Source organism: Plecotus auritus (assembly GCF_963455305.1).
Source record: "Plecotus auritus genome assembly, chromosome: 8".
In the NCBI taxonomy this organism is placed as follows: domain Eukaryota; kingdom Metazoa; phylum Chordata; class Mammalia; order Chiroptera; family Vespertilionidae; genus Plecotus; species Plecotus auritus.
In genome coordinates, this window is record NC_137782.1 from 27,066,332 (window position 1) to 27,092,074 (window position 25,743).

The 25,743-nt window shown below is 50.2% G+C and overlaps 1 protein-coding gene across 1 annotated transcript in view; it reads right to left on the bottom strand.

Moving 5' to 3' along the window:
• Positions 1–25,743, bottom strand: part of CDH22 (cadherin 22) — a 123,178-nt gene that overhangs the window by 40,854 nt on the left and 56,581 nt on the right. The window contains exons 3-4 of the mRNA XM_080684548.1: positions 18,856–19,150; positions 5,421–5,540 (exon numbers count right to left, since the gene is read on the bottom strand). Coding sequence (XP_080540674.1) covers positions 5,421–5,540; positions 18,856–19,150 — 415 coding nt within the window. The remainder of the gene's footprint in view (positions 1–5,420; positions 5,541–18,855; positions 19,151–25,743) is intronic.

The window sequence follows — 25,743 nt, forward strand, 5'->3', positions numbered from 1 at the left end:
GCAGATGGACAGATTGACAATGGGGTGGCCACCAGGGGCTCACCACCCTGAGTGACCCCAGCAAACCCACAGAATTATGACAAATAATAAACCATTGCTGTTTTAAGCCACAATATTTTGGGGCAGTCTGTTATATAGCAGGAGATAGCTGATAGAGAAATTGAGTTCCCTGGCTCACGCATTTAATTGGGGGTCAGCTTCTGGAAGGCCCAAGATGGCCTCATGCGCATGCCTGGCAGTTGACCCTGGCTGTGGCGCAACCTTCTCCATGCCCCAACAGGCTGGGCTGGCTTCCTTTTATGGGGGCCTCAGGACCATGTTCCAGGAGAGAGAGTGAAAGCTTCATGGTCTCTCAAAGCCCACTCTGGGAATTTATAAACATCACTTCTGTTACATTCTATTGGCCAAAACCCACCCAGGTTTAAGGAGTTGGAGGAATGGCAAAGTCACTCACTCTGAGGCCCGTTTAGGGATGGGAGGAGTTGACAACATCTTTTTCTATCTACTCCATATGCCTCCTGATGCTGGGAGAAGCATCCTGGAGGCTGGTGCACTTCTGGGGAGCCTGGGGGGAAATTCCCAAATCAGTCCATGAAGTTGTTCTTGGAACCTTCTGACCCTGCCAATTCATTTATTAAACCCTTATTGAGGGCCTACTATGTGCAGGGGCTACAGAGTCAGATATGAGGTAGTGCAAAAAGAAGGGACTTTGGAGTCAGATAGATATGGTTCAAGATTTCTTTCCCTCTTTTACATGCTACCTGACCTTGGACAAGCTCTTGGTTTCTCTGACCCTCAGTTTCCTATTCTGTGAAATGAGTGGGGATATCCAGTTGAGAGGGTTGTTGGGAGGATTAAATGAGATGAAGCTTCCAGCAGCAGGTCTCACATTTTGGGGATGTCTCACTGATCCCCGCTTCTGATGCTGGGTTGGTGTCCCATAAATAACTTCCATATGGGCAGAAATCCATACTGGCCTTCTTCACCACCTTATCTATAGGGTCTGGCATATTGTAGGTGTTCAATACAATTTTGACTGCCCGACTTACTCCCATAGACTCTCGGTCCCACCTCGTGGCGCCTGGGTGTAGCTGTCTATTTGTTTCTGGCTTCTCTGTTGGAACAAAAGCCCCATGAGGGCAGAAACCAGATCTGGTTCATCATCCTGACCCAGAATCTGGCACTTGGAAGTGCTCAACAAAGGCTAGTTTCATTCCTTCCCAGGAAAACAGACATCTCTGGCCCACTTGAGAATTTTCAGCAGATATCTTGAAGTCTCTAAGCGAGTCCTTCTATTCTTGTTGGGGCTGTGACGGGTGGGGCTGGTAATTAGAACCCGGCCACGGCTCCCTGCAGCCTTCTGCTCACCCCCAGTTCCAGCTGTTGTTCTCTCTATCCTGTTGTCCCCTCCAAATGCTACAGAAGGGGCCCTGGAACCCAAGTGATGCCTCATTAGACTGCAAATGCCATCCCTGTCACCCCTGGGGGGCTTGCTGGAAGGTCTGGCCTTTAAAACACACATTAATTTCTCCTCTGGCACTGGGCTTTGTGGTACCCCGCCCCCTCCCGTCCCTCACACCTTCCTCTCAGGCCCGTTCAGGCTTTGCTCCCTGCTATCTGCACAGCGAGAACAGACTGTACCTCACAGCAGCTGCTAAATATAGACCCGCATCAGCGGAATATTCCTGGCTGGGGAAATGGAGCTGGGCTGGGAAAGACACCGAGTGGCTCCTGTAGTGGGGCTAAAGGAAAGGGAGGGCAAATATGGTCTTTCCTAGGAAATGTCCACAAAGACCCTTACAGGCTAAGCAAGTTGAGGGACCCTAGAACAAGGACCCATTGACACCTTCGCCTGCCTTGCCTGGTGCCCACTCTCTGGCTTCTTGGGGATTGACTCCTGCCCTTCCAGGCTCCATGGCTCCCCATGTGCCCCATCCTCCAGACCCTCTGCAGCGGGGCATGCTCTTCCTTGGAACCTGGCCGTCCTCCTCAGTCTCCGGGAGTCTGACTCTTCATCTGCCCACCCCTGCCACCTCCCAGACTCAGACCTGTCCCTTCCCTTATTTCTATGTTTGTCTCTTCCTCCCCTCCCTGACAAAAGCTGATAAATTCTAAGGGCTCCACCTCCTCAGGTTTTATCATCATCAGCAGCATCGTCTTCTTCATCCCCTTAGTTTCCATTTATGTACCAAGTATTGCGTTGAGCTCTTCATGCACTCACTGTTCCCTTGGCCTGCAAGCTCTCTCCTAGATACTGAGTGGCTCCCACCCTCACTTCGTTCAAGTCTCTGCCCCAAGGTCATTCCCTAGAAAGTCCTGTCCTGATTTCTTCAGCTAAGTCTCTCCCCTTACCCTGCTAGCACTCATTGCTCCTTGGCGTTATGTTGTATGTTTATATGTTTGTTTTCTGTATTCCCAATGTGAATTAACGCTCCATGAGGGTAGGCTCTTGGATTTGCCTACCGCTGTGTTCCCAGAGCCTAGAACAGAGCCGGGCATACAGTAGGTACTCTATAAAGAGTTGTTGAATGAATGAATGAACTCCTCCATTGAATCCTCACAACAATCATGTGAGATGGGTATTATTATCCTTCTTGTGGACATGGGGAAATCAAAGTTTACAGAACCCCAACCATTTTGGGTCTTCAAGTCCATATTTCAGACAACCTTCTAGAGGTTCTAGATGTTTCTTTCCTCCTCTTCTCTCATCTTAAAGCCAATATGGTTAAAACTGAATTAATTAGCTCTGCACTGGATCACAGTGCCCATCCACTAATTCCTCAGCTTCTAGATAGTTTCCTTACTCCACATTCCTCCCTCTGTGTCCCTTCCCATCTCAGGCTCCAAAGTTAGGAACCTCTGGATTCCCCCCTCAATCTAGTCCCTTATAATCTCTAGGCCCCCAAGGTTTGCCCTTCTCAGGATCTCACTCTCAGACTTCCTCCTCAGCACCTCAACTAACCCTCACAACCAATCCTACATCATGTCTGGCCCCATAACTAGATGAAGCAGGTTAAAGAGTCTGGGTGAACACTGAGAAGGGATGCAGGCTTTGGGGCTTGTGCTTTGGGGCTCTCTGCTGGGCACCCCATGCTCCTGGGTCTCCCTGAATTCAATCGCTGTTTCTGAGCCACGCTATGCAGCAGCAGCCTGAGGGATCTTGTTAAAATGAAAACCTGAGCATGTCACTTCCCTGCTTCAAAGTCATCAATGAACCCACAGTGTTGGTGAGGAGGAGGGGAGCCGAGTTCCCTTGCATGTGGCTCTCAGGAGTGCAATCTGGTACATGCTAGCATTATCTAGCCGGATCCCAAATAAATCCATGTGCTCCTTGACCCAGCTTTTCCCCTTCCCGAAAATTATCCTGCAGATAACCCCCTGCCCCCAGAATGATGTATGTATGGGGTTATTCACTGTAGCATTATTCGTTGTAGCAAAAGATTGGAAAGAGCATAAATGTCCATCAAGAGGGGACTGGTGAAACAAATTTTTGTGTATCCACAACAGCAGTTAAATAAAAGAATGGGAAAGCTCTTTATGTACTGATACGGAATAATCTTCAAGATGTATTGGTAAGCAAAAAAGGCAAGCAGTGTGTATAGTGTGTTATAGCTACCATTTGTGTAAAAAAATAAAACAAATCCATGTACTTATTTCCTTGTACATGTATAGAATAGCTCTGGAAAGATACACAAGAAAATTACATTGGTTGCCTTGGAGACACAGACTGGGTAGCTGGGGAACTGGAAGGGGTAAAGAATTTCCACTAAATATCCATTTGGACTTTTTGAATTTTGAACCTTGACATATATTTTCTATTTAAAAAATAGCGTAGTCTTCAAAAGTATGAGTCCAGGATCTTGTAGGGCAGTGGTTGGCAAACTGCGGCTCGCGAGCCACATGCGGCTCTTTGGCCCCTTGAGTGTGGCTCTTCCACAAAATACCACGGCCTGGGAGAGTCTATTTTGAAGAAGTGGCGTTAAAGGAAGTTTAAGTTTAAAAAATTTGGCTCTCAAAAGAAATTTCAATTGTTGTACTGTTGATATTTGGCTCTGTTGACTAATGAGTTTGCCAACCACTGTTGTAGGGTATACACACTGAGTGGCTTCCTTTGGGGCTGCAATTGTTGGGGGTGGGGGTAGGACACACTTTCTTTTTTAAAACATTTCTTTAATGTTTGAATGTTCTCTAAAATGTATTAGCTTTGCAAGGAGGAAAATAATAAGGATGTTATGTGTAAGAAAATACAATTATAACTGTGCTCACAGACTGGACTACTCAACCCCTCTTTAAACACAACAAAACCAAAACACAAACAAAAACCCAAAATGCAAATCCATCAAATACCCCTCTCTTCCCCATTGTCCTGAGACTAAAATCCCAGCTCTCCAACCTGCTTACACGGGGCCATCAGGTCCCTGCGAGCCTCTCACATCACTTCTCAACACGCCCGCGTCTCCAGTCCGGAGTTGCTTACAATTCCTCTCATGCCTCAGGCTGTTCTCTTCCTCCGAGTTTTGCCTGCACCATGCCCTCTGCCTGGAATGCCCTTCTCTGAATTTCCGTCTGGCCAAGACCTTCTTATCCGTTGGAGATGCTGCTACCGCCTCCAAGAACCTTGTATCTTACATCTTAATTGCCTATGCATATGCTGGTGCCCCTGCCCCAGCCCGACTATCAGCCCCATGATAGCATTTGTCCCCTCCTATCCCAGGGACAGTGACAGCCCCAATCCTGGAACTGGCAGCCACTCCCAGCTGTGCGACCTCCAGGGAGCCACCTTGCTTCGCTTCTCGGAGCCGCAGTCTCCTCCTTCTGTCCCCCGTGCCCCTCTTGCCAGGCCCCTCAGAGAAGGAACCAGGCTCTGACCTCAGAGTGAAGGGGGGCATCCTCTGGTGTGGTTGGAGGAGGGTAAATGGCAGAGAACCTTTTCTTCCTTAACACTGGGTTTCTGTCTTTCCGTCAGATCCTTAATGACTGCCATTTGAAGAGAGCTCTCCTAAGTGCTGAAAAGGTGCTGTCACCAGCCCACTTCCCCAAAGTGCATTCATTATGACACGCCTGCCTCAGTTTAGCTCCAAGGACAAGCGGCTGCTGCACTCAGACCTCTGAAGGCCTTTCAGGCCGCCCACAGGGGCCGCCTCCTGCCTTTGTTTTTCTGCCAGTCTTGCAGGTGCCCTCTGCCCCATTCTTTTCGGTCCTTCCCTCTTCCTGTCTGGTTGCCCCTGCCCCCTCCCTTGGGTCTCCTGGAGCGGGCAAAATGCTTCCTTGTCCTCCATCCTACCCTCAGTGCCCTGTGGTTAGAAGGCGGAGAGCACACAACACGATGTGGTCCAGGCCCACCCCTCTGGCCCCACCTTCGAGTCACTCCTCTGGTCCCGTCAGGCCCCGCCCCTTATTGGCCCGGCCCCGCCCCTCACCGGTCTTGGGGTCCACCGTGAAGTGGTGCTCTCCATCCAGCACGCTGTACACCAGCCGAGCGCTGCTGCCATACGTCGGGTCATCCGCATCCGAGGCCATCACCTGCATCACCGATGTGCCTGGGCCCGGGGGACCAAGCGATATAGGGGTCACCGGGGGCCGCTGAACTCATCCTCCCCACCTTTTCCTACCCCAAAGGAAGCTGGGAGAGGAGGCCCAGGCTGGGGAACATTGAAACCAGGCCCTATCCCCTCACTGAGTCCCAACCAACCTGCTTCTTGATCAAGGGCCTCCCTAGTGACTGACACAAGGAACATGGAGTCAGATCTCTAGTCAAACCTTCCTTCTCAGGTTCCCAGCTGTGGGACTTTGGCAATGGAAGGCAGCCCCTCTGAATCTGTCTCCTCTTCAGCAAAATGGGGAAATTCTAGTCCTTGGTTCATGAAGGAATGCGTTCTAAACTCCCAGTGCATAACAGCTCAGAGCTGTCTCTCAGTGGGTGTGGTCATGGTCATTGTCACCAGGGAAGGTCATGGCAGTCAGTCAGAGCTCGGACTGGAAACCAGGCACCTGATTCTTACACACTCCGTACTTCTCAAGGGAACTCTGCCTCCTTCCTCCCCATGCCTTCACCCCCCACTTCCCTCATCCCCCATCCTGTGGCAGGAAGAGGGGGCAGCTCAGAAGGACAACCAAGTTCATTGGGACTCAGAGGCCAGTGTCTGTGCTTGGGTCCCTGTGGGAGGAGAATGGCAGTGCCCAGCTTCCCCTTTGGGAAATAGTTGGCTCTGGGCCCTGGTGCCTTCCTTGCCCCTCCCCAACCCCCGTGCACATGGTCCCCACCCCCAGACACACACACACTTCTCCTCATGCTCCGCACGTAGGCTGCTGGGGAGAGTATAAATTGGATAAAAGTCCATCAAACAGTGGCAATTAAGTTATTGATTTTCGACGCTGCCTCATTAAACTGGGAGCTTCTCTCGGCCTGTCCCAGAGATGGCTCTAATTTGACATCATGTTCAATTTGACAAAAGCAGGGCTTGGGACGTGAGGCTGGACAGGATTGGGGTTGAGGGTTAGGGTGGGGGGAGGGCTTAAGGGGGGGGGGACAGAAAAGCCATCTGGTCTATCTGAACATTTTCAGGAAGGAGGGAGTGAGGTGAAAGACCCAAGAGGGAGGCTAGGGGGGCCAGGATATGACCCAAAGGGGATAAGACTCAGACTGCAAGGAGATGCCCTCTTCTGAGTGCCATGCTGGTGAGGGGAAGGGGCCCAGGCCTCCGGGAGTTCTGAGTAGGGTCCTCCTGGTCCTGGGTTCGGCTCTCTGGGCCAGTAGGGCAGTGTGCTGGGAGGAGAGGCCAGCTCACTGCCTGGCTAATGAGGGAGGCTTTGGAAATGCTACTGCAGCAATTCTGTTAAGCCCGGCCTCTCCGCCTCCAGCCTGGGGCCCTCGATCATTCCAGACAGACACGTGTATTTATTTTTCACTCTTTTGCATTTCTCATTTCCCTCTCATGTCCTCCCACCCACAAGCCTCCTAAGCCTGCTCTGCAATGCGCCTCTTTCTTTGGTGGCTCGAGCTCCACGTCAACCATGTCAGAGTTCCCAGGAGAAGCTGGGGAGGAGGTTTGGGCAAGCCCCCTCCCTCTTGATGCTTGGTGCTCAGGGGTTCCCTGCTCAGGGCCAAGAGCATAGTCCCAGGTGCCTCCACCCCATTCTACAGAGAGGAGAGAGGAATAAACTATTGAGTACCTATTACATGCCTGGCTTCACCAGCCACTTACATTCATCATCTCTAATTCTCATGGCATCTCTGAGAGGCAGAATGGGCTCCTCATAATTACAGGTGAGTAAACAGGTAAAAGAACAGAAAAGATGTGACTGAAGGTACAGGCTGAGGAAGGAATGAGATTTGACCTCAGGATTCTTGGAGGCCAAAGACTGGTTGTCAGAGTTAGCACAGGCACAGTGACTCTGGGGATGGTGGCCTGATGTACTGAATCACAATCTGTACAACTCTGCCACTTATTACCAGTTTGACCTTGGGTATAGCACAAAACCATTTGTACCTCAATTTTCTTATTTGTGAAATTAGGGTGATAGTACTACCAAACTCTTGGGATTGGTTTGAGAATTCAAATAGATTTCAATTTTTCAGCACGGAGTGTCTGGCCCATGCTAAGGACTCAATAAATGCAGGTTGTTGCCGAGTCAGGAGGCACTGCATGCCAGTACACAATGGCACAATTATGCCCCCCCTCACAGACATACTGAAATGGAAGAAGATACATAAAGCATCAGGCTCATGGTGGGTGCTCAATAAACACTGGCTATTGTAACTGTTATCAGAGAGGGTCCCCTTGTCCCTCCCCTCTGCATGTTTCCCTCCACCCTCTGGGCAAGTGACTCCCCATGGATATGGCTGATTTCTCTCTCTCTCTCTCTCTCTCTCTCTCTCTCTCTCTCTCTCTCTCTCTCTCTCTCTCTCTCTCCACCCTCCCTCTCCCTGGCTGCATCCCAGGGACTCCCTCGGGGATGATAGAATCATTTCCCCAATCTGGGATTCTTTATTGCAGCCATTACAGTTAATGCCAACATGTGGGGATAGTGAAGGGTCAGTGATTCACAACTGGTTCCCCAGGACCCACACCCCTCCCACCTCCTTCGCAAGTCACCAGCTCCCCAGAATTGACAGAGGGTGCCAGGCTTGTAGTTGCTGGGGAACCACCTTCAGGTCATCCCTCCTAGGTTCAGCAGCCTGCAGTTTACAATGCACCATCATGTTCACTCCCTCCTTCAGCCCTCATGCCCTCTGTGATGTGATGCAGTGGTGTGCTGGTTCATGTTTAACCATCAGCTCCAGGGGGTGGAGGGGCAGGAAGGAATGCCCTACTTTGTAGCGTTTGTTGATTTTCATGGTGTAAATACTCCCACCACGGCCAATTTCAAGATACCAATGTGATATCAAGAGTCTCACAAAACTTCTGAAGATCAATACTTGGCTCTTGTGAGCTGATACGAGATGATTCCAGTACAATCCTGTATCATTCCCATTTTACAGATGAGAAAACTGCTATGCATAGTGAAGAGTGAAAATGTCAAGTTAATAATGAGTAAACATGAAACCCATCATTATATATCATTATTCGATGATAATGATATGTTGTGCTTATTGAATGACTGCTTTGTGTTGGATATTGGTAAATGCTTTGAGTATATTATCTTATGGGATTTATATAATAAAGCCTTGAAGTAAGTGCTATTAAAATGTCCACTTTACGTCTGAGGAAATGGAGGCCAAATAAAGCAATGAGACACCGTCTGTCTTAATTTCTTCATTGGTGAAATGAGGGTGATAGTACTACCAAGCTCTCAGGATTGTTCTGAGAACTCAAACAGATTTCTATTTTCAGAACCAAGGACAGTGTCTGGCTAAATTCACCTGGCAAGGACATACAGAAGGTAGGATTCAAACCCAGGTTGACCTGATGTCAAAACCCACATGTATCCTACCTTATGAGGTAGGATTAGGGGGAGGTCAATGAGAGTAGAACTAGACAGAGAGCAAGAGAGAGGAAAGAGAAGGGAGTTGTGTTGAGCATTCTCCCTCCCCAATAGCTAGTTCAATTCAAGCCCAGACTTCCAGAAGCTAGGATGAACTGTCCGCTGTCCATGGTGCTGCCAGCCAGCCCTTCTGCTACCTGAGCTGGAGAGCCTAAGTCTAGGCTGGCATAGGAAGGGTTGCCAAAGTGATTCTTGGACAAACAGCATCTCGGCGCCCAGGGCTCCATGTGGAATGTTAGATGTAGAAAGGCTGGTCCTGGGAGAGCACAGAAACCAGTGGTTCGCAGCCTGGCTGCACATTCTGACCTCTTAGGAGCTGTAAAACAAACCAGATGCTGAGCCCCACCCCAGACCAATTCAGTAAGACTTGCTTGGGGTAGAGCACAGGCAAAGTACTTTAAAAAGCTCCCACAGTGATTCTAAAGAGCATCCAAGGCTAAGAACTGATGCCCTAGACCAGTGGTACGGCAAACTCATTAGTCAACAGAGCCAAATATCAACAGTATAATGGAATGAAATTTCTTTTGAGAGCCAAATTTTTTAAACTTAAACTTCCTTTAATGCCACTTCTTCAAAATAGACTCACTCAGGCCGTGGTATTTTGTGGAAGGGCCACACTCAAGGGGCCAAAGAGCCGCATGTGGCTCGCGAGCCGCAGTTTGCCGACCACTGCCCTAGACACAATCCCTGACTGAACTGGTGAAGAAACTGAGTCACAAAGAGGCTGAATGACTTTCCCCAGGTTACATCTTAGTATGTGGAAGGGAGATATTCAAACCTGCTCTGTGTAACTAGCATGTCACCCTCCACGACTCACTGTGCCTGTGCTGAGACTGACACCAGAAGGGAGCAGCAAGGATGATGCTGTGTTCCTCCCAGGCAAAATCGGCAGGAGAAGTTGGACATCCTGGGAGGAGATGCCCCTCACACCTCCATGGAAACAGCATGGGCTTTGGCATCAGAGAGCCCTGGGTTCAAATCCCACCACTTCTTCACTCTGTGCCTGGTCAAGTCTTGCCTTCTGTTTGACCTGTTTCCTTGCCTGAAATGTGCAGAGATGCTATGAGGATTAGAGTGATGGATTTAAGTACCTGGGGAAGCCAGGCATGTAGTAGGTGCTCAATCAGAGTTATTCCCTTCACTTCTCTTTGTCTGGTCAGAAGGTCTCTGGGGCCATGTCTTTGGCCATGAGTAGGATATCCCAGAGCACCAGTTTCAGGAGGGATGGGGCTTGCCCACCCCTCATCTCTGGTTTACCTGGGTGGCTCTGACATAGCTCCTCATGGAGTCAGAATTGCAACCCATGTCTTGTCTCCCAGGCCAGAATTATTTCCTTTCTTGTCCCTTAACCCTTGCTATCTGTGGGGTCCAACAGAGACCCAAACTTGTGCTCCAGGACCCTCAGGAGAAGCCCCAGGTGGCTCAGGGAGGAGGAAGGAGGTAGTGCTATGGGGAGTGGAGCTCAGGGATTGAAGACATAAACTCTCATTCCAGCCCTGTCCTCCGTTGTGGGAAAACTGTCTGACCTGATCTCTAACTGGGCCTCAGTTCCCCTTCTGTGAAATGGAGATAAGGTTTTATCCTTCCTGCCTCACTGGATGAGGGAGATGCCATAATGAGATGAAAGAGATGAAACACTTTGGAAAAGAACAGAGCCCTCGACCGAAATGACCGAGTGTCATTATTATGAAGATGTTTGTAATTATGATTATCCTGCCTCCTCCTCCCTCCCTGCACTGCCCTGCTGGGCCTGGGAAACCCTCAGCTCACATTTAGCTTCTCAAACATTTATAAAAAATGAGTCCTACCCCCTGCTGCTGCCAGAACTGCTCGGAATGCTTTCTATTAAAAATTAAAAATCACGTGTCAAGTCCCTGGGAATGCTCAGATTACACAGGAAACAAGGCCTTTCTCAAACTGCCCCCTTAACCCCCCAATGCCACCTTTGATCATCACTTATAATGCACTTGCTGGGCTGGCCCCAACCCCACTTCCGCTGCCCAGCCAGGGCAGCCTAATGCAGATGAATGATGCACTGGAGATGCAGGGAAGTGACTGCACAGGAAGCGGAGGTCACAGGAGGGAGGAGGAGGAGGCAGGCCCAGTGACAACTGGCAGATAAAGTGGCACAAAGAGGTGTGACAAGAAAGTGGGTCGGAGACAGAGAGACAAGGGACAGAGGGACAGAGATTCAGAGAGATGGAGAGAGAAAAAGTGGGAAGACAGAGATACCCAGACACAGAGGGAGAAATGAGGACAGAGACAGAGAGATGAAGTTTGGAGAGGCAGAGATAGAAGTGGGACAGAGACAGTGTGACAGAAAGAGGTAGAAATACAGAGATAAAGTTGGAAAGTCAAGTTATATAGAAGCAGAGACAGACGGAGATACATATGAAGCAGGAGGAGAGTAGGAGAGAGTGGGAAGGGGATAAGGAGAAGAAAGGAGATTTTGGCTTGATGGGGTGAGGCCCCCCCCCATGTCACAAAGATTTCTCCAGAGCCTCCAGGGGACTCTGGAATACTGTCCCCTTACTCCTTCTCTGCTCATGGGTCCCAGCCATGGACTCAACCATGTAGGCAACTGGTGTGTGTGTGTGTGTGTGTGTGTGTGTGTGTGTGTGTGTGTGTCCAAGCTGTCCCCCTGAGAGAAAGGTCTCTCCTGCCACCCTAAATTGAGACCAGTACACCCTTCGGTTCTCTACACATTTAAAGGAGGCACTCTGTTAAGTTGTCTGGTGACATTCTAAGTTTCTGCATGAGCATCCCTCTGCCAGTTGCAGAAAGCGAACGTTTATCTTTGCTTATAATTCAGTTCCATTCAGTCCCCCAACATCCACAGAGCACCCTTTATGTGCTGGGTCCTTGAGGGCAGGATGGTGGCTCTATCACCTTTGTACCCCCTGCCACATGGGCAGAGGGCCTGGCATAGAGACTGTGCTCATGCTTGTTGAGTGATTTGTTGATGGAAAAGACAAAGACACTGGTACACTCCTTCCTGTCCAGATCACCTGGGCTGTGGGGTGCTCCTGAGGGCCAGGGCCTCTGTTCCTCTCTGCCACCTCTTCCCACCAGAAACCTCCTGTCCTGTCCCCCTATGCCCATCCCCATCTGGGTGGAGAGAGCCAGTGCCGTTGCTAGGCTAGGAGATATTGCACATATAGATCTTCCTGGACTTTAATTAAAAACATCTTTAGAAGTTGTCTCTGCAGAGGCCAGCGATTGATTCTTGGCTTGGGCCTGAGGGCTGCTGAGCTACACTCTCTCGGCTGCAGATGGGACACTTGGAAGCTCCCAGCCTGCTGCTGCCCTCCCCAGATGGGGCCCTTGGGAACACAATGCCTCCTGCCCTCCTCCTGTCCTCTCTGCCCCGACGGCCCCAGCACTGGATTTAGCAATCAGATAGTACGCTATCCCAATGTTATTTCTCTTCCTCTCCTGAACCTCAGTTTCCTCAGCTGTAAAATGGGGGTGTCAACACTTAACCCAAGAGAGATCCTGGGAGAGTGAAATGAGGTGAGGGATGGGAAAGTGCTTTGCAAGCTGCAAAGTCTTACGCCAGCTAAAGAAATAGTTTTGGCTGTTTGTGAGGCAGGCCAAGGGAAGTAGCTCAGATTCTAGCTTCAGGGTCTGGGTCTGGGTCTGGCTTTAGTTCTTCCTCTGGAACCTCAGGCAAGTTACTTTATCTCTCTCTCTGAATTTATTTCCTCACTGGTAAAATGGGGACAATAATATCTGCCTTGTTTGTTCCTCAGGATTGTGAGAATAAAGGAAAATAGCTCCGTGAAAGCAGTATTGGCTGATAGCTATTATTCAGTGAATATCCCAGTGCAAACTCTCCTACAAAACAATCTTTTCCCATCTATTAAAGATGCTGCACACAGAGGAATTGGAACTCATGGGAAAGTGGCTGTGGCAGGGCCCCTGCCCATCTCCAGTCTGTTGAGCCCCAATTCCGCGGTCCAGCAATGTCAAGCCTACGGCATATAAGCCACCACATTCTCCTGCCTTTGCTCACAGCAGACATCACTAATCAGTTGCGGCTTTCTTTTCTGCTGAGCCTGAATGAACCTGCAGACTCCTTCTTAACACAGCCCTGAAGTCACTACCAATTGATTAGAGCTGTCACCAGAAATAAAACTGATCTGCCACCACTTCGAGGTCAGCGGCTGTGTCTCGCTTATCTTTGCACCCCCACATAGTAGGCACGGATCTGTGTTTATTGAATTGAAAGCAACCGCTTATTTTTTTATCCCCTTGAGGCTATATACATAAAATAGGTGCTAATAAACGTTTGCTAAGTTGGGTGACTCATATTTGCAACCCCTACAGGGCCAAGTACATGGGGGTCCTTGTATATAATGGGTGCTAATAAACATTCGTGGATTTAATTCAATTACTTATCTTTATATCCCTGGCAGTGCCCAGAATAAAGTAGTAGCTAATAGATGTGTGTTGGATTGAACTTCCCATTTCTGTATCCTCAACAGTGCCAAGTATATTGTCTTATACATAGTTGGCATTAATAAGTAGGTGGAGTGGAGCTGGGCACAGGAGCCCTATGAAATACTCTTGCTGCCCACTGGTCAGGTCTGACACTCTGGGGAAGGGGTCTGGTGCCCCTACATCAAGAGATTATCTAGTCCAACTCTTCTCCTCAAAACTTACTTGTTGATTTCATCCAGCCTGAAGCCTTAAATGTCCTGTGTGTGGATGACTTCCAATATTGTATCTCTAGCCCCGATCTCGCTCCTGACCTTCAGACTCAGAGACCCAACTCCACTCGGATTTCTAGCAGACATCTCAATCCTAACTTGTCCAATAACAAATTCTTAATTTTGTGCTGGAAATTTGCTCTTTCCTGGAGCATTCCCAATCTCAGCAAAGCAGCTGCATCCATCCAGAGGCTCAGACCAAAAACGTCAGCATCATCCTTGTCTCATCTCTCACTCCCCACATCCAATCCCTCGTAAACCCTGTTGGCTTTACCTTCAACATCCATCCATAAACCCGAATCTTCTCACCACCTACACCGGTCCAAGTCATCATCACCTCTTGCCCACAGGACTCCAATTACCCCCCTACTAATCTTCCTACTTCCAACCTTGCTCCCTACAGTCTATTTTCAACATGGTGGCCAACACTCATCACTTTAAGTATATAAGCTCGATCATGTCACTGCTCTACTCCCTCTCTCTCTCAGAGTGCAACTGAAAACCTTTTAATGGCTGCAATGCCCTAAGTGACCCTGCCCTGGTACCTCTTCTGATCTCATTGGACACTCTCTTCACTTATTCCTCTCTTTGCCCACACTGACCTTCTTGCTATTCCTCAAACATGACAAACACACTCTGCCTTAGGACCTTTGCACTTGCTGTTCACGGTCTGGAACATTCTTCCCCCAGTGTAGTGTTTCTCCAAGTGTGGTCCCTAAACCAGCAGCATCAGCATCGCCTCAGGATTTGTTTTAAAAACGCGCACATTTCGAGTAGCCCAGTCCTACTGAATCAGAAAGCCTGGGGAGAAGGCAGCCATCTGTGTTTTGCCCTTCAGGCAATGTGGATGCACAATACAGTATGAAAACTACTGTTTCACATGGCTCCTTGGCTCACTCCCTTGGTTCCTTCAGATCTTTGTTCAAATGTCATCTTATAAAAAGAAGGGCTGCCTTAGTCAGTTTGGCTCAGTGGATAGAGCATCGGCCTACGGACTGAAGGGTTCTGGGTTCAATTATGGTCAAGGGCACATGCCCTGGTTGCGGGCTCGATCCCCAGTATGGGGCATGCAGGAGGCAGCCGATCAATGATTCTCTCTCATCACTGATATTTATATCTCTCCCTCTCCCTTCCTCTTTGAAATATCTATATCAATATCGATATAAAGGCCTTCCCTAACTCTCTCTAAAATAGCACTCTCCCAATACAGGGTGGGGCACAAGTAGGTTTGCAGTTGTGAGGACTTGAAACACATAATTTATTCTTGTTTTCTTATTTATTAATTAAATCTACTTTTGTCCCACCCTGTGTAATTCCCAATCCCCTATTCTTTACAGCACGTATACCACTGGGAATATAATATACTGGCTTGTTTATTTGTTTACTGTCTCTCTCCCTGCTCTATACATAGGCTTCCTAAGAATCCTCAGTGCCTGGCACAGTGCCTGGCACATAGCAGGCATTCAATAAATATCTGTTGCATGAATGAAATCCGTCAATGCTCAGAATGAAACTTGGGGCCCAGAATGGGGCAGAAACTTGGCCAAGGTCATGAGGGGAGCCAGGCCTCCTAACTCAGCTGCAGGACCTGTTTCAGGGCCTCAGCTTGGCTGGTGTGCCCCTCCTCGGAAGCAGAAGCATGGCGGCTTGTTGGAGGCCCCCGGCACACTTTCCTTCCCTTTTAAGCTGTGAGTGGTTTAATTTGCGAGCTCTGCTGCCTTTCATGTCCCAATCTGCGTTTCTGCTCCTTCTGATCTCTGAAGCTGCCCAGACCCGGTGCCGCTTGTCCGCCCCGCCCCCGTTGGCCCAGAACAGGAGGCTCAGTAATTGTGACTGATTTTCAAAGCCGCCTGGAGTTTCCACATGCACCCGGTGTCAAATTCGCTTCTCCTTCAAAAAGTTGCTCAAATCAAATAAATGCATTTAATTTCTGCTTCTTCCCTCCCCATCCTGGGTTTCCTGTCTTGTTGAGTCCCCTGCCTGACTTTTCCCCGAGTGGAATGTCAGAGTGAGTGGGCTGGGAGAGGGAGGTGAGGCAGGGCTGGGGCTCCTTAGGTCGGTGCTTGTGAAGTTGGGGGCTGGCTCTGCCTCCTACTGGCTGGGGGACCTTGAACGAGTCCTTACCCTTCTCTTGGTCTCAGTTTCCCCATGTGTGACACAAGGACCCTTGCCACTCCAACAGTCTGGGAGCCAAGCTCAGTGACTTGCTCGGTCACTGCCTTGCTATGTGACTGTGAGCACATTTTCTCCTCTCTGAGCCTCAGTGTTCCGATTTGTTTAATGGGGATGCTACCATCAGTCCTGCCACCTCTTTGAGTTGAAGAGAGAGTGAAGTAATGATGGATGAGCCATCCTGGTGGATATGGGGCTGGGCCTCCCTCTGGAGCCCCCACCCACCATCCCCATCCATTCTCCATACAGCAGCTGGGGAGCTGTCTAGAATGCAAGTCTGCCCATGTTACTTTCTTGCTTAAGCCTTCCCAGGCTCCGTGCTTCCCTCAGGTCCTTGGGATATGGCTCCTGCTTTCTTCTCCAGTCTCCTTTATGGTCTTTTCCATTTGGGAACGAGCAGGTCAGTTTTGGGTGAAGAGAGACAGGGCCTTACCTTCTTAGGCCAGAGTTTGAATCCAGTAGTAGGAGCTGCTGGACCTGGGAAGTCAGGGGCTTGAGCCACCTTGGACTTGCTGTGTGACCTTGGACACATTACTGGCCCTCTGAGCCTCAGTTTCCTCCATTTGCGAAATTGATTTCTAAGTACTCATTGGGCTCTGAGAGTCCAGGGGGTCTTTGCTACTGACAACTTCCAGATTTATCTCTGCAGCCCAGACCTCTCACTGAGTCTGTATATTCAACTGCCTTTTTCAAGATCTCCACTTGGTTAGCTAATGAGTACTTCCAACTTCGCACGTCTGAAACCAAATTTCTGGTTTCCCTCCACCCTCCAAATCTGCCCCTTCCACCTTGGTAAATGGAAATTCCATCTATTTAATTGCCCAGGTCAAAATCTCAGTAGTCATCCTTGAATTTTCTTTCTCTCATACCCCACATCCGATCCATTAGCAAATGCTTTCAGCTCTACTTTCAAAATCTATCCATAAGTCGACCTCTTTTCAATACCCTCACTGATACCACCTTGTTCCATGCCACCATCATTTCCTGTCTAGATAATTGCAATATTCTCCTCAATGGGCACTCTGCCTCTGCCCTCCCCCTTCCCTTTTCGCCCCCCACTCCCACCCCCACCTAACCATCACAGAACAGCCAGGGGATCCTATTAAAACTAAGATCATGTCACTCTTCTGAACAAGCCCATCTGCTGACTTCCCAGCTTGCTCAGCATAAAAGGCAAAGCCCTGACAATGGTCTACATGGCTGCGAGATCTGGTTGCTGCTCCACTTCTCCTCAGGGATTTTGCATGTACAGTCCCCTCTGCCTGGAATGCTCTACCCCAGGGCCCATGCTTTCACATCCATCAGGTCTCTGCCTCAATGTCCTCTCCTCAAAGAAGCCTTCCCAGATCAGAGACCTGTTTGTTTACTTGCTTATTTGCTTACTGAGAGCAGGGAGGCTTGACTGCCTTTTCATTGCTGTGTCCCCAATGCCTAGCACATAGTAGATCCTCACACATATTTCTTAAATGAATGAAAGAAGACACTCAAATAGGCACACAGCACGTCACATGGATGCACAGGCCTTAAAGTGCCATTTGACCAGCCACTGATGTGCACACCAGGCACACATGTGGACCTACTGTGTGTGTGCATCCCTGCTGGCACCCACATTCACACCCTGTTCTCCCACCATCCCTTTGTGCCCATCATTTTCTCTGGTTCACTTCCTCCTCTTCAGTTCCTGGCTGCCTGCTCATTCTCTGCCAATCTGCCAGTTTAGCTCCATCTGGGGAAGCTGGGGTTGACTGCACTTTCCTCCAAGAACTCCAATACCCCTGGCATCTGACATGCAGCCGTGAAGCTGGAAGGCCCAGAGAGAAGCAGCACTGAGCCCACAGCGCTCAGTTAAGGGACAGGGTCTAGGACCGAGGGTGGCTGCTCTGGGCCCAGCTTGGCTGGCAGGTGCTTAGGTTAACACGGTGGGGAAGGAGATGGCAGCTACTGGCTTTACGAAGAGCCCTAGGCCAAGTGGAGCCTTGGTGGTCAGCCAACTGTATGTGGGCCCCATGGAGGGAGAGGGCAGATCCATCCAACCGTTAGCTTCAGTGCTCTCTGCTGGGCAAATGCGCATTTCTGGTGTGCCCAAGTCTGAGTGAGGTCTTCTTGCAGATGGGACTTCTGATATGTGTGCTCCCTTTTCCACACGTACCCAGCGCCCTGGGTGTTTGCAGCCTGCCAGGCACATGCACCTGAACCTGTGTTGGGGGCTCAGCATCTCTGTGAACTGTGTCCCCAGGGGGCTGCATGTTGGTGCATTGGGGACTCCTGAGGGCAGTGAAGGGAGCTCTCTGAATGCTGCTGCACCCGGCTGTGCCAGGCCTGTCCACAGCCACCCTCTGGTGGAGTGGGCCCAGGATGGTAACACTCGGTGTGGCTATTCCTTGTGTTTGTATAGGTGACTGTGTCTGTGTATAAGCTCCATCTGTGTAACGGGCTGTTTCCTGGGTGGGGTTGTATGTGGCTATGTTGGGTGTTGGGCTGTGTGGCTGGTCCTTGTCTCGGCTGTGTCTCACTCTGGTTGTCTTTGGTTGTAGGTGTACCTATGTCCTGCTGTACCTGTGTCTGGGTGGGGACTGTGACCAAGGGCTGTACAGTGTGTGTGGAGTTCAACTCTGGTGAAGGGCTGGGTACGGGTGGACAGCTGAGCTTGTATGTGAGGCTGGGTCTATGTGTGGGTGTAAGACCATGTCTGAGTGTGTCTCTGAGTCCACATGGAGACCCATATTCATGTGGGGACTATGTCCATGTATGTACCTGAGGTCACATGCATGCATGCCTCTGTGACTGTGTCCAGGTCTATGCCTGAGCCTATGTGGTCACCTGGCTCACACCAGTACCCTTTGCCCTGGGGTAGCAGATCCTGCCGCTCCTGTTCCTCCCCGCAGATTCAGCTACTCCCCCCACAGTGGGCTCCCACTCAGAACCTGGCAGCTCCCCTCCCTCCTCATCTCGGCCCACCCCGGCCCCCCAGGATCCCGCAGCCCACCTGTGGGGGAGAGTTCGGCCACACTGCCAATGTAGGGGCCGTGCAGGAAGCGGGGCTCGCTGTCGTTGATGTCCTGCACCTTGATGATGAACTCGGACTCGGGCTCCAGCAGGCGGTTGGTGGCACGGTCCCGAGCCTGGGCCCGCAGCGTATAGAAGGTTTTCTGCTCACGGTCCAACCGCTCCATGGCATGGATGTCACCTGTCAGCTCATCAATCAGGAAGATGGTGCCTGCGCCCTCGCCTGAGATAGTGTACTTGATGGCCCCGTCACCCTCATCGGAGTCCGAGTGGATCTGGAGAGGCAGGGAGGAAGACAGGGTGGAAGTGGGGGAGGAAGCGCCTCTTGGCCTCCCCCTGGGAATCCCACTAGGGGCCTGTTCCTAAGCATGTCCCTTCTTTAACACACCCATCCTTCAGTAAAAACACAGGCCTGGGAAGCCATGCCTCATCCCTGTCTGGGCCTCAGCAACCCTCCACAGCTCTCCCTGCTCCAGCCTTGCCCCCATAATCTGACTTTCGCTCTGCAGCTGGAACACTCAGCCTTCCCTGCTTGCAACTCTCCCATGGCTCCCCGTTGCCTTTACAAAGAACTCCAGAGCCACCTCCACACCATCGGGCTCCTGCTTTGAGCACTTTGTCCGTACTTCTCTGCTTACTTAAGCTCTGCTCCTCCCGCAGGCTCCGTTCAATGCCGCCTCTTCCCCAAGCTTTTCTGGATCCCCGTCCCCATCCCCTTCCATGATCTCCGCAGTTCAGTACATCAGCCATCATTATCATGTTCAGCTTGTGGGATGGCTGCAGCCCGTGTTTCTCCAACCTCATGTGCATGCAGATCATCTGAGGATCTTGTTAAAATGCAGATTCTGACTCAGTAGGTCTGGGAGTGGGGCCTCAGTTTGCATTGCTAATATGATCCCAAGCTGCTGTCCAATCTCCTTAGGCCCTGAGCCCCCAGAGGTCAGGGCTCCTATCTTACTCCTCTTACTCACCCCTGGAGAGCCAGCCTCAGGGCGTGGCACATGATGGGGACAGGACACAAAGGGAGAGAGGAGAAAGGGGGCTGCAAATTGAAGGAGCACTTACTATGTGCCAGGCACCATGCTAAGCCATTTACATATTTATCTAGTTCAGTGTTCTTTATTTAAAAAAATAGTACTTGAGTAGGTTTTGCTACAGATATTATAGATTTTTTTTTTTTTTTTTTTTTTTTTAGTTTCCCATAGAGAATTAGAGAAATGGGATGATTTGCTCCTTGGAGGAACTGACCTGGTCCACAGCCTGGCCCTCTCACTCCATCCTCAAGCGTCCAGGGAGGGGCCCGGGTGGAGGAGCGGCATTACAGCCTGGCCTTGGCTGCAGCAGCACCTCCCTGTGTGGCCACTGCCCCTCTCTGGGCCTCAGGTGCCTCCTCTGTAACATGGATTGTAATAGCACTCTCTCCCGGAGGTGTTGGGGACAGTGAGTTGAAATCACACAAGGCCCTTAGCACCTGCCTGGGACCACATGGCACAGTATTTAACAGTCAGCATGGCAGGGGGACTGTCCAAGGAATGGTCCCACGGGAGTGCCCTGCTGGGCCAGGCAGGGACCGCGTGGTTGCTAGATCAGAGAGGTTCAAGGTGCTGAAGGAGCTGGGGCGAGAGAAAGGAGAGACTGTTTACCGCAGGCAGGGAGCTTTTTCACTATCTCCACAGCCACACGACCACACTGGCATGTGCGAACTGAAAATCAGCCCTGCCTGAGACATAATAAGTGTCCAGTAAATGGTCGCTATCGTATTATTATGTTATTACAAAATGTTGGCTATATATAACTGGGATTTAGTCCAGGCCCTCTTAGGCTCCAGATCCCAGCCTCTTTTCTCTGCACGGAGATCTCTTGGGCAAGCCACCAGCCAGCAGACTGTTCTCCCAAGCAGAAACACCTAAGTCCGTATCCTCCAATGCTCCACTCCCTGAGGCAGCACTGAGCATTAGAAAATGCATCCAATGAAGCTGGTGACCTTGGGTGGTCCCCACTCTTCTAGGAGCTTCCACAGAGATGGGGTGTGAAGGAGAGAATCCCCAAGTCCTTTCTCTGGCCAGGACCCCGTGTCTCCCAGCCCACTCAGCGGGATAACAGGTGCCAAATCAAGTCATCACAGAAGGGGACGAAAGCCCGGTCCCGGCCATGCAGGAGGAGTCGGGGAATAAATTCTGCTGGTGGAACTTTGTGTCTGAAAGGTGGATTATAGAAGTGCCATTTGGAAGATTGAATGGCCCATAAACATTTTCATATTTCATTAGCCGATTAATGGGCATCTCTCTCTTTTTGGCGAGTCTGCTGATTCTCAGCAGAAATTGCGGGGAGTAAATGGAGGCGGCTGGTGGAACCTTTCTGGGTCCCCATCCTGTTATAGATTGCCCCAATTAATGCCTGTCCTGGGCTCTACCAAGAAGCCTTCTTCCTGTCCAGTTACTGTTAATAGATTTCTCATAAGTGGCTGGATTGTAAAAACCTCATAACTCAGTTTAATGCCCCCCATAAAATTATCTCAGAACGGTGGCCCTGAATCATTGGCAGTGCTGGGATGAGGAGACCTGTCTCTCCTGTTGCTGTTTATGCTTTTCCTCCACATCTGCCCATGGGACCTGGCCACAGGAGAGGGTGGACCTGTTCCATCTTAGAGTGCCTGCACCCACTTTCCAATCAGACCTGGCATCTGCTTACTTCATCAGCAAACATTTCTGAGCAGTGTGCAGAATGCAGGCATACCTCGGAGACAATGCGGGTTCGGTGCCAGACACCACAATAAAGTGAGTATTGCAATAAAGCAAATCATATATTTTTGCTGGTGAAGGGTCTTGCTTTCAATTTGTAAAACAACAACAACAACAAACCCACCAACACCAGCATCTGGGAAGCGAAGTGCAATAAAACAAGGTGTGCCTATAGTTCCTTACCATTTGGGGGGATGCTTATCAGCTATTCTCTTATTCGTTTTCATCACTGCCACATGGAACACTATTATTCTTCCATTTCTCAGATAGAAAAACTGAGGCACAGACAGGGGGAGCCAGCTCTTGATCCCATGACTTGTGACCACGGGCTTGTTAATTTTACCTCTCTGAGCCCGTTCCCCCCTCCCCTGAGAAATCAGATCCAGCCCTACCTGGTGCAGGTGTGGTGAAGCTTAAACGAGAACATGTAATGACCTAAACACTATAAATGGCTGTTTTCTTCTCTTTCTTTCTCCTGGGTCTTCCTCATGTCCCTGCAGCCCTTGACATTTTCACTCAGACCCCCGACAGGGATCAGTGGAACTCAGAGGTGATGTCATCAATGTTTTTCCATGAAGAATGACACAGAGTTCACGCTGGGGCTCAGTGGCTACCCACTGGGGACTGCAGAGTCAGACAGGGCTGGTCGGCCTGGGCAGGAGCTAGGAGCTGAGGATTCGGGCTGGTCTGGGGCTGCCTGCCCTGCTTGCCCCGGCCCTGCTCTGCAGTGGAGAGGGAGGGAGTGCCTGTGGCCCTACCTAAGGAGGACATTTCTCAAGACTTCCAGCTGTGAGTGGAGGCTGGAGGATGGTGCTCTCATTTATTGATCACCTCCTACATGTCAGACATATGTTGCAGGCCTCCGCAGTAATGTGATTTAACTTCATGGTGTACATAAATGTACCCCGTTTTCCAGGTGAAGAGACTGACATGGGCCCTGATCTGATTGACTCCTATGCACAGGTTGGTCCCTCTGCAGCCTCTGGGGATCTGGTGAGTCCACTTACAATGTTTCTGCTGAGGAAGAGGGACAAAGGAGGGAGTGGGCTACAGGGCAGTCACTGGGCTGCATGGCTTGGGGGAGGCCCGGACGCTAGCCTTTTGCCCTGTACTCGGCAGGCCACAATCATTGGTGGCCTCTTCAGTCTGAGCCTCTATTTCATCATTTGGAAAAGGACTTCGAATCACAAGTCAGGAAAGTTGACAAGCTTTGGCTTCAGGATTGGTTGGGTGCCAGCTTCAGCTTTGTCACTGACCTGTTGCATAACCCGGGGTAAGAGGCAATCCTTCTCTGAGCCTCAGTTTTCCCATCTGTACATTGGGCTGATTTAATCTTTCCATAGGTTTCAAAGATTCATAAGATCATATGTGGAAGCTCCTGGCACATAGTAGGTGCTCAATGCAAATTCACTTCCTTTCCCTTTCCCACCCTAGTCTCAGGAGGATTTGAGGGTCGCTCAAATCCTGACCCATTGGAGATACAGGGGCCATTATGCAATATCTGCTTGGAGTCTTTTAAACTCAGCTTGTTTCCTCCTTCAGTCAGTCCTCTCAGATGCCCTCCAATTTGGTTGCAGAACTCTCACCGTGCCCTGTCCCCTGTCCCATGCACACTCCTCTGTAACACCTCAATGCTGCACATCTGTCTCCCCAGCTGTCATGGGCCTCAGGGGCATGGACTAACTGGTTACTCTCTGTCTGAACTCCCCAGGCCTGGCACACACTAGTGCCCTGACAATGCCTGCAGAGAAAATCCAGGTAGATGGGAAAGTGGAATGTGTCTGTGTGTGTAAGTGTGTACGCACATGAGAGTGTGGGATTTTCGAGCTCCTTGAGGGTCAAGCATATGGCTTTGTTTCCAGCTCCCCAGCATCTGACACAGGGCACAGCACCAAACACACTCAATAAATGAATAATGAAATAAACAGCTGTCATTAGACTTCCCCAATGTCTTCTGGGCTTTCTGCAAGGTCCAATCACTCCGTTAAATCGCAGGTACACACGAGCTAGACTAGGGAGTCACTGGGCACACTTCCAGACCCTTGACCATGACCTCATTGATATCTCATAGAGATCTTGTGAATTAGAGATTACTCTCTCCCCGTTGTATAGATTGGCAAACGGAGGCTCAGAGAGGGCCCATATTCTACCTAAGGTCACAGCTAACAAGAGGCAGCCCTGAGGCCTGTCTGACTCCCCATCCTGGGTTCTTTCCACTGCATTAAGTGTGGATAGCCTAGGAGGAGATTGCCTCTCCCCAATCCCAGCCTCAGATCATAAACAACACAAAAACACAAGAGTGAGTGCTTCTCACCCGGGGGCGGGGGGAGGCCGAAAAACAGGATTTATGAGGCCATTAATTACTTCCTCCTAATTAAATCAAAATTAAATGGGAGCAGAGGTACGTTTTCCTTATTAAAGACAATTAAATGGACAGTGCAGCTACGCAAATAAAACGAGTCCAGGATTTAAACGGAAAGCAAATCAAATAAAAAACCTCTCCCAGAATAAGGGGTCTGTTCACGCCTGTGCTACTTGTAAACCAGGAGTTCATCAATTTTCTTTAAATATTAGCAACTTAATTAAATCTGCTCTCCTTCCCACTTTAATCCTGCCGTATATCTAAAATAGATCTCACCGCCCACAGGAGCTGGTCATAAGGGCTGACCCCATAATTCTAGCTTTTTAAAAAAAGAATTAAAAATCCTACAAAATCCACATGCAACTGACAAGAGGCCTCCGGGGAAATTACAGTTTGGAAAAGGGATTAGTCAACGTACCCAGATTGTATGGAAATGTTGGGAGGTTGCTTTAAGGTGGGTCTTGCGAGAAGGTGAATGGAAGAGGTGGGCTAGGCTGCTGAGGGGGCAAGACAGCGAAGGGAGCGGCCTGCGTGGGGCTTTGGTGACAACCCGGAGCCCAGTGCTTCCTGCGGGTGCTGACAGGAGCCTGGTGGTGAGTGATGGAGGAGGCGGTTGTAAAATAGGTTACGGTTGGGGCCAGGGTTCACTGGAGATGGTGCTGTTGCTAAGCTACCTTTGGAATTCGACAAGGACAGATGCTCCCAGTGGCTCCCTGGGGCAGGGGACCTGGAAGCAGTGAATTAACTGAAATGGTGGAGAAGTCCTTTATCCCTGAAGAGTGAGAGAGCGTAGCATGAGTGTGTGTGTGTGTGTGTGCACGCATGCGCGCATGCATGCACACAACCACTTGTACAAACATGGGATTCGACTAGAAAGGGGACAGGTGGGTTTTTAAAAGCCCAAGCTCATATTCCTTGAGTGAGGAGTGAGCTAGAGACCACCTGCCCCCACTCTGGTGAGAAACCAGAACATCAGGTGGCAAAGAGGCTTTCAGGGTTTAGAGCAGGGTTCGTAGTGTCCGTGTAGATGGTTTTCTCAATGTGGTGGAAATATCGGCCGAGCCCTATGATGATAAAAGCGCATACTGAGCACATGCCAGGATCTTGACATATGCTGACTCACTGAACCCTCATCACAACCATCTGAGGAGGTGCTAGGCCCGCACTCAACAGAGAAGGAAACTGAGGCACAGATACATTAAACAACGTGCCGACGGTCAGACATAACCAGCGGCAGAGCTGGGGTTTGAGTTTTGGCCGTCTGGCTCCCGTTGGCCCCCGGAACCACACACTATACCACCTTCCACAAGAAAGTGTGCTTTGGACAACTGTGCCAACAGATGGAAAGTTCTCTTTCCCCCTTGCATAGAGTGCTTTTCTGGAGGTGGCCTTGAAAGCAGGAGAGGAGGGGCTCTGGGTGCAGATGACGAAGGGGGAGGATGAAATAGTCCTGATAGCAGTGGAGACGCTGGGAAAGGTTGCTGTGAGAAGACGATCCCCTGGCTGGGCATAATGCTTGCATCATAATAGAGGTTCATACAGAATAGTTAAACCTCATGGGGCCAGGAGCCGGTGTCAGGAGATCTGGTCAATGGCTTGATTCTGTCATTGTGCTGCTGTGGCCTTGGCATGATATTCCCTGCCTCTGGCCTCAGTTTCCCCATCTTATAATGAAGGAACTTACTAGGGCCCTCCCATCGCTGACAGACTGGTTCTAAGAGATGGGTGGGGTTTGGCCCATGCCGCTGAGATGATGGTATGGCTG